At 59.2% G+C, this 8,871-nt stretch overlaps 1 protein-coding gene across 1 annotated transcript in view; it reads left to right on the top strand.

Annotated features, from left to right (window-relative positions):
* The window catches only part of LOC102769788 (calpain-2 catalytic subunit), a 65,004-nt gene that overhangs the window by 34,860 nt on the left and 21,273 nt on the right, over positions 1 to 8,871 (top strand). The window contains exons 8-14 of the mRNA XM_015562339.1: positions 84 to 167; positions 2,254 to 2,339; positions 3,203 to 3,277; positions 4,407 to 4,567; positions 6,628 to 6,797; positions 7,271 to 7,282; positions 8,074 to 8,285. Of these exons, the coding sequence (XP_015417825.1) occupies positions 84 to 167; positions 2,254 to 2,339; positions 3,203 to 3,277; positions 4,407 to 4,567; positions 6,628 to 6,797; positions 7,271 to 7,282; positions 8,074 to 8,285 (800 nt within the window). The remainder of the gene's footprint in view (positions 1 to 83; positions 168 to 2,253; positions 2,340 to 3,202; positions 3,278 to 4,406; positions 4,568 to 6,627; positions 6,798 to 7,270; positions 7,283 to 8,073; positions 8,286 to 8,871) is intronic.

Genomic DNA, 8,871 nt, shown 5'->3' with positions numbered 1-8,871 from the left:
CGCATCCGAGTCCCAGTGAGCGATGGGGGAGGGATGGGGCAGGCAGCGTGCGCCCAACCCGGCTGACCCCCCCGCGTTCCCAGATCACCAGCATTGCGGACTCGGAGGCCATCACATACCAGAAGCTGGTGAAGGGGCACGCGTACTCCGTCACCGGAGCCGAGGAGGTAACGCCCGCGGGGATTTTCAGGGGGTTCGCTCCCTAACACAGTGGTTCTCAACCTTCCTAAGGCCGCGACCCTTTCATACAGTTCCTCACGTTGTGGTGACCCCCAGCCATAACATTATTTTCGTTGCTACTTCATCACTGTCATGTTGCTGCTGTTATGAATCGTCATGTAAATATCTGATATGCAGGATGTCTTTTCATTGTTACAGATTGAACATCATGAAAGCATAATGACTAATCACAAAAACAATATGTAATTGTGTTTTCCGATGGTCTTAGGCGACCCCTGTGAAAGGGTCGTTTGACCCCCAAAGGGGTCGCGACCCACAGGTTGAGAACCGCTGCGCCTAACACAAAGGCAAAAGCTCGCTTTTGGCTGTGACTGCCCAGGGCCTGGGGGCGGGGGGTGGGGGAGCGAGTACCCGCAGATGTTTTCTGAATAGGCCTCGCATTCCTGAGGGGGTCGCGACCCACAGGTTGAGAACCGCTGCGCCGAATACAAAGGCAAAAGCACGCTTTTGGCTGTGACTGCCCGGGGCTGGGGGCGGGATTGGGGGTGCGGGGAGCGAGTTCCCGCAGTTGTTTTCTGAATAGGCCTCGCATTCCTGAGATCCAGGCAGGACTCGCTGGGCGTCCTGGCCGGTCCCTTCCAGAACCTGGGTCCCGGGTGCTGCCCTCTGCCGCCCCCTGCTGCCCGGTGCCGCCCTCTGCTGCCCCCTGCTGCCCGGTGCCGCCCTCTGCCGGCCGCAGGCTGCGAGTCCTGCGCTGGGATTTTACTCGGTTTTAGAACCACCTACTCTCAGGGGCCAGTTGCAAGAAAGAAGGGACACTTTCCTGTGCGTAGTGTTTCACACCCTCCAACGGGCTTTCACTCAGTGTGCAAACCTGGCGCTGCCGCTGGCCAGCTGTGTGGTCCCAGCGAGCCACCTAAAGGCTGCCCCTTGGGTTTCCTCCTCTTTAGATTAGAGAGAATAACACCCCCTGTGAGGTTGTCATGGTGATTCAGTCACGTTACCGTGCATCAAGTGCTCCGACTGTGGCTGAAACACTGTGTCGACGTGCGCAGCTGTACTTGCTGCTGCTGTTATTATTATTGTTATTATTAAACATTCTTTCACTGTTAAACCCAGACCAGACCCCAGGTCTTTCCCGTATGCCCAGAGGTTTTCTCTTTACCTTGAATTTTTGTTTTATCCTCCCCACCACCCCCAACACGTACCTTTTTATTTTGAAAATTTCGGGTCCGTAGAAAAGTTGAAAGACGAGTATAGTCAGCCACAAAGGCGATTTCCCGAGATTCAAGCATTGCTAAGGCCCTGCCCCGTCTGGCTGGCCTCCCTGTGCGTGGGTCCTCTTTTCTGAGCCATTTGAACGTAACTTGAAGATGTTACGACACTTCAGTTCTATGACATAAACAAACATTAAGAAAATAAACACTAGCCCTAACCGGTGTGCCTCAATGGATAGAGCGTCGGCCTGCGGACTGAAGGGTCCCAGGTTCGATTCCGGTCAAGGGCATGTACCTTGGTTGCGGGCACATCCCCGGTAGGGGGTGTGCAGGAGGCAGCTGATCAATGTTTCTTTCTCATCGATGTTTCTCACTCTCTATCCCTCTCCCTTCCTCTCTGTAAAAAATCAATAAAATATATTTTTTAAAAATAATTAAAAAAACAAACACTAACTCAATAACAGCATCTCCTATAGGCTCCCTGTGTATGTCTCCCCCAAATATCCTTTATAGAGTGCCCCCCCCCATCCAGGATTCAGTCAACAGCCATGCACCGCATTGCTTATCACCAGCCACCAGCTTCCCTGAGCTCCTGTGACACATGCATCCTATCACAGCCGGTTAACCTCAGGCTCAGAGGTCAAGTGTCAACGCAGAGTCCAGAACAAGTGCATGTGTGCCCCGGGCTCTCGGAGCGCGGGGTCCTGAGAGCCCGCCTTCTTGTGGATCCCGTACCCCCTCCCCCTCTGGCCCCTTATAACATGGACCCAACCACCGGGGCTCAAGGAGGTGGCTTTGGGCCCGAGAACCCCCAGGCCTGGCTTGAGCTCTCCCCCTCCCTCCCTCCCCTCTGCAGGTGGAAAGCCGAGGAAGCCTGGAGAAGCTGATCCGCATCCGGAACCCCTGGGGAGAGGTGGAGTGGACCGGGAAGTGGAATGACAAGTGAGGAGCGCAGCTGGGGCTGGGCGGGTGCGTCCTGCTGGGACCTCTGGGGAAAGGAGGGGCATGAGCCCCGGGAGCACAGGCCACACCGAGTGGGGTCCACGGGGCAGGTGGTCCCTCGAAGGCGCTTTTAACCAGCGCATCCCAGCCACCGGTGCCTTTATAAGGCCCAGGGCCCCTGTTGGTGCTCATTCCTCTCATCCTCCCACGCTTCGCCCCTTCCTCGCTCAGGTTCTCCTGCTATTGGACCTTCAGGGGGAAAATACCCCTCTCTTCCCCCAAGCGCTTGTTCTGGTCCCAGGACGTAAACTTTGTGCCTAAGACCAGAGAGAAGCCCTTCCTTCCAGTGATTTCTGGGGCTCCCTGGTGGGGTTACACCTGCGGCTGGGTCCCAGGTGAGCCCCTCACGTGACCTTCCCCCTCCTCTGCCGCCACCCAGCACCTGCAGCTCTAACACCTTCTCCCTGGCCACTCCCACGGGTCAGCTGTCAGATTGTCAGTGACCCCTTGAAATTGCTGCCAGTGCCCGGCCGGTGTGGCTCAGTGGCTGAGCGTCGACCTATGAACCAGGAGGTCACGGTTCGATTCCGGTCAGGGGACATGCCCGGGTTGCAGGCTCCATCCCCAGGAGGGGGCGTGCAGGAGGCAGCCCATCACTGACTCTGTCTCATCATGGATGTTTCTCTCTCTCCCTCTCCCTTCAATGAATCACCTTGCTCCCCGCACGTCTTCGCCACCTCCCTCCCTTACTGGCGTCTGGGCCCTCGGAGGCCAGACAGCCCGTTCCTGGTCCTCGGTTTGGGGGAGCCTTGGGGTCGCCCTGTATTAGTTTCTAATGCATCTCCCGGGGCTCGGTTTCCCAGTTGCCCGAACTGGAACACCGTGGACCCAGAGGTGAGGGAAAGGCTGATCCGACGGCACGAAGACGGAGAATTCTGGTGAGATGATCAGAGGCTTCGGGGAAGGGGGTCTGCCCCGCGATCTTTACCAGAAACTCAGTGAGATTATGTGGCGAGGGCCCCCGGGCATGAGATCCGGGGTTTGTTGTTTTAAATCACAAGACCCTGAACGCAAAAACTCTCAAAGCTCTTCCTCAGTGTGTCCTCTCCGCCGGGGGTTCAGAGCTGAGCAGGTTCACGGGGTTGTGTTCAGATCCCAAGAGAAGACGGGGCACTTCTCTGGAGGGTCCTCCATCTCCTCAAGAAGCTGGAACCTTGACCCTGGCTGGTTTTGCTCAGTCGTTAGAGCGTCAGCCACAGACTGAAGGGTCTCGGGTTCGATTCCGGTGTCAAGGGCACGTACCGCCATTGCAGGCTGCCCGGGTCGGGGCGTGTGCAGGAGGCAACCAATCGATGTGTCTCTCTCACATCGATGTTTCTCTCTTCTCTCCCCCACTTCTCTGGAGGGTCCTCCATCTCCTCAAGAAGCTGGTCCCTTGACCCTGGCTGGTTTTGTTCAGTCATTAGAGCGTCAGACCCACAAACCCACAGTGAGGATTAACAAAACAAAAAAAAATGAATGAATAAAAATAAAAGAAACTGGTCCCGTAGCTCAATAGGCCTACACACACGGATAGAGCATCGACCTGAGGACTAACAGGCCCCAGGTTCAATTCCAGGTCAAGGGCATGTATCTCATTTGCAGCTTGATCCCTGGCCCCAATTGGGCACATGCAGGAGGCAACCAATTGGTATGTCTCACATCAACTCACATCGATGTTTCTCTCTGAGTCTCTCCCCTTCCCTTCCACTTTCTCTAAATATCAATGAAAAAATCCCACAAACCCACAGTGAGGATTAACAAAACAAAAAAAAATGAATGAATAAAAATAAAAGAAACTGGTCCCGTAGCTCAATAGGCCTACACACACGTGTGTGTGTGTGTCTGTGCCACTCTGTGGCCACCTCCCTCTGCAGACACCTTGCCATTTACCAAGCAAGTGCCCGTGTGCTGTCTCGTTTCATCCTCCGCGTCTGGGGGCTCCCCCTGGCTGCTCTGCCGGGCCCTGGTTAAGATGATGGGTGTGCCCGCTTGTAACCCCCGATGCCCGGGCCCCTCCTTTGCCAGGATGTCTTTCAGCGACTTCCTGAGGCAGTACTCCCGCCTGGAGATCTGCAACCTGACTCCGGACACGCTCACGGCCGACAGCTACAAGAAGTGGAAGCTCACCAAGATGGACGGGAACTGGAGGCGGGGCTCCACCGCGGGAGGCTGCCGGAACTACCCCAGTAAGGCCCCCCTCACCCTCCCCGACGGGCACATCGCAGCCCGCAGGCCCCTGGTGGCAGCTCCGGCCCCGGGGACCCTCTGCCTTCCTTGTCCCTGCGTCTCCGTTCCCGCCGGCCCCTGGTGGCAGCTCCGGTCCGGCCCCGGGGACCCTCTGCCTTCCATGTTCCTGGGTCTCCGTCGCGACACCCTTCCCTGTTTTCTCAGCCCCATCACCTCCTGCACTCACCTGCCTCCTGCCCGGGCTGCACCGGGGCCTGGCTGTTTCGGTGATGCCCTTGCCACGCCCTGCAGTCCCTGTGCCATGGCCTCCCTCCACACCTGCCCAGGCAGCGCTCAATCCCACCTCGTGCCTGTGGGCCTCTTTAAAGATAAAGTGTTTGTATTGATGTAGAGAGAGAGGAAGGGAGAAGGAGAGAGATAGGAACATCAATGGGCTGCCTCCTGCACGCCCCTACTGGGGATGGAGCCCACACCCCGGGCGTGTGCTCTGACCGGGAATCGAACCAGTGACCTCTTGGTATAAGGGGTGATGCTTAACCACTGAGCCACACCGGCCGGGCCGGGGGCCTCTTTATCCACCAGCCCTGCTGGGAGCCTCATCCCCTAGGCATGTCCAGACCCTCGTTGTTGCCTAGCAACCCCAGCACCCAGTTCACTCAGCTGATGCTGATGGGCCCTGCTCAGACGGGGTAAGCAAGGGCTGACTTCTCATCTGGTCGGCCCTCCGCCCTCCATCGGGTCTCCTGGCTCTCCTGCCTCGATGGCCCAGCCTCCTCTCCCCTGGCCCCTCAGAAAGGATCTAGTCATGTTGTCATCTGCCCCGTATGGCGCACAGCCGGGCGCTGGGAACACCCATTGTTCCACATCATCTTCACGGCCAGGTCTGGAGGCAGGGCCTCGAGGATCACCTGCACCTCCAAGATGAGGGCAGGGAGGTCACTTGACTTGCCCCAGGCCGCTCAGCTGGCTGGGATTTGAACCCGTCGCCTGGCAGTGGCATCAGTGCATTGAGTACTCTGGTGGTGGGTCCTGGTCCCATACTGATGGCCTGTTACCAACAAGGAAACTGGGCTCCATGCGGCTCACCTGGGCCCCAGAGCAAGGAGTCGGCCGGGGACCAGCTGGCCGGCACCTCTGGTTCTGGCTTCCAGTCCTTCCCTCCGGGGTGCAGCCCCAGGTGGCAGCTGCAGGGCCACTGGCAGGCCCTGGGCCCACTGGCTCAGGGACCACACTCGCTCCCGGTCCAGGCAGAAAATGCATTTAGCTTTGTGGGCCGTGCATTCGCTGTGGCCACTCCTCCCTGTACTGCTGTAGCCGGAGGGAGGCGGCCGTACGTACATGCATGGATGTGGCTGAGCTCCAGTAACATTCATTTACAACCCAGGCTGCCAGCATCCTGCGGAGGGGTGCTTTGCCAAGTGCCGCCCTCGGGGACACCTTCATTTCCACAATTAGTTTTATTCCGTTAGGTGAGGGAGGCGATCGGCACGGCTGTCCTTAAACACGAATGAATCTCAGGTCCCTCTAGAAATGGGTGTGGAGGTGGGGAGGGCAGACACCTGGGGAGGGGGGTGGGCAAGGGGACACAGAACAGGAGTGGATTCTGGCGCCTGGGCTCCCAGAAGGGGAGCGGGAGCTAGTCCCCGAGTCTCCTCAGCCAGGCCCACCCGTGACCTCTAATTGGAGCCAGGAGGGGGGGACCCCGAGGGGTGCCGCAGCTCTCACCACCCCGTTCCAGGTGAGAAAGCCGACCTCCAGGGCGAGCCAGCCTGGGCGAGCGAGAGGGAACTGCAGGGAAACTTCTAGCTGAGGTCCCTGGGAATTAGGGAAGCAAGGGAAACGGCCTATGTCAGACCATCGCCCGGGCTCCCCTGCCAGCTGCTCACTAGTCCCCCCTCCGTGCTGGTCCCTCTGCCCAGGGTCTGCGGCCAGCCCCGCCTCTCCCCACTCTGTGCCCAGAGACAAGGGCAGAGCCCCCCTCACCCTCCACACACATACCCCGGCCATGCACCTGCTCAGGGCCAGGCGTCCGGCCTGACCTGCCCGCCCTCTGGCACAGACACCTTCTGGATGAACCCGCAGTACCTCATCAAGCTGGAGGAGGAGGACGAGGACCAGGAGGATGGCGAGCGCGGCTGCACCTTCCTGGTGGGGCTCATCCAGAAGCACCGGCGGCGGCAGCGCAAGATGGGCGAGGACATGCACACCATCGGCTTCGGCATCTACGAGGTGTGTGCGGGGCCCTGACGTCCGGCAGGTCCTCTCGTCTCCGTGCTCCCCGCCCACCCCTTCCTCCTTCCTCCTTCGCTCCTCTCAGCCCCGTGGGAAGCCCCCCAGAACTGGAGAGGGGACCCCAGGCAGGGGGCGGGCTGTTGCTGGTTTCCTCCTGCCCGGGGCCCTGCACGCCCTGGTGGGAGGCGGGTGTGGCTTCGCTGCGGCCGACTGGGTGATCTTAGCCAAGTCACTGCAGAGCTCCGTGCCTCAGTTTCATGCTCCACAAAATGGGAATGGTGCTCATGGCTTGTCGATGTTATTGCCTGGGCATGAGGTTTTTTCAGTGTGGGATGGTGTGAGTAGGGTGTGCCGATGCAGTTGCGGCCGCTGAAGCTACAGGAAAGGGACAGCAAAGGCGGCAGTCCCCGCGGCATGTGCCCGTGCACATCTGGGCGTCGGAATTAAGCGTGCGCTTCTCTGTCTTGCAGGTTCCGGAGGAGGTACGTCTGGCAGGCGTCAGCCCCCAGCCCTGGGGCTCAGGTTTGCCAACACGTAAACGGCTGAGACTGTCAGCTGGGGGTCTTGTGACGGGTGGGCAGGGGCTGGCCCCTGGCCCCTCTAGGGCCTGGCAAGATGGCTCAGGCCACTGTCCTGCTGGAGTGAGCTCAGCATGGGGAACCTCAGGCTGCCTGCCCCAGGCGGGCAGAGGCCAGGTGTGACTGAGTTCTGGGTGCACGATCTCTGGTCCTGAGACCACAGGAGGCTCTTCCCGAGCCCTGTGTGTTCTTAAAACGCGCCTGAAGGCCCGGCCGGTGTGGCTCAGTGGTTGGGTGCCGACCTATGAACCAGGAGGTCACGGTTCAATTCTCAGTCAGGACACATGCCCAAATTGCAGGCTCCATCCCCAGTGGGGGGCGTGCAGGAGGCAGCTGATCGATGGTTCTCTCTCATCATGGATGTCTCTATCCCTGTTCCTCTCCCTTCCTCTCTGAAATCAATAAAAAGATATTTTAAAAAAATGAGCCTGCAGGGAAGGGTGGACCCTGCAGTGAGAAGTCATAGACTTGGACCAGAAACCCAGCTTCCTGCCACGTGGACGCTTAACGTGCCCGAGAGTCCCTTCGGGGCGTGTGAGGTCCCTCGGAGGCCTCGGCGGCCTTTGTCGCGTTTAAGGGAAAAGTCTGCTGTTTCCCTTACACGAGGCCGACGTCCTCTCGTTGCGACAGCGAGAGCGACGTGGAGTGGGCCCCGTCCCGCCCTCCACGCCCACTTGTGTCCGTTTGTCCATCAGTTGGCCGGACAGACCAACATCCACCTGAGCAAGAAGTTCTTCCTGACGACCCGGGCGCGGGAGCGGTCGGACACCTACATCAACCTGCGGGAGGTGCTCAACCGCTTCAAGCTGCCGCCGGGCGAGTACGTGGTGGTGCCGTCCACCTTCGAGCCCAACAAGGACGGGGACTTCTGCCTGCGGGTCTTCTCCGAGAAGAAAGCTGACTACCAGTAGGTCCTCTCGCCTCCTGGCTCCCCGCCCCCCTTCCTTCCTCCCGGGCCCGTCGCCGGCCTGTCATAGGCATGGCTCCTGATCTCTGAGTGTCAGGGTCGTCTTCTGCGACACCCGCCTGCTTGGGGGGGGTCGTGTGGGGTTGCTGGATCGAAGGACTTCAGTGTGAAACTCAGGGAAGCAGGGGAACCGGCCATGAGGAGGACGTCTGTTAGACACGGGTGGTTATGGAGCAAATTGCAGAATCCGGTTTCGCAGAATCATCACGTTGTTATTGTCAGTTGAACGGCCGATGTCAGACTAGCTGCGAACATGGTCCCATCACGTGGAGAAACCTGGGGAGCCTTGAGCCCCTCAACTCTCCTGCTGTCCAGGGTGAACACCCCCGACCCCTGCACCATGGGACACTCCCCCCCCGCCCCCCATCCCCCACCGCAAAGGTGTCTGACTTCTTGGCCCCGGGATGTTCACTCTGATTCCAATCGCCAGCACCAAGAGGTCCCTTAGCCCCTCTTCTTTGCGGCGGCGGCATTTCGGTTAGGACTCTCGGGGGCCTAGTTTAAGATCCAGGGGCCCCAGAATCCC

The sequence above is a fragment of the Myotis davidii genome, unplaced genomic scaffold (genome assembly GCF_000327345.1).
Source record: "Myotis davidii unplaced genomic scaffold, ASM32734v1 scaffold174, whole genome shotgun sequence".
NCBI lineage: Eukaryota > Metazoa > Chordata > Mammalia > Chiroptera > Vespertilionidae > Myotis > Myotis davidii.
Note: the sequence above shows the minus strand (reverse complement) of the source record. Positions and strands in the feature narration are given on the sequence as shown.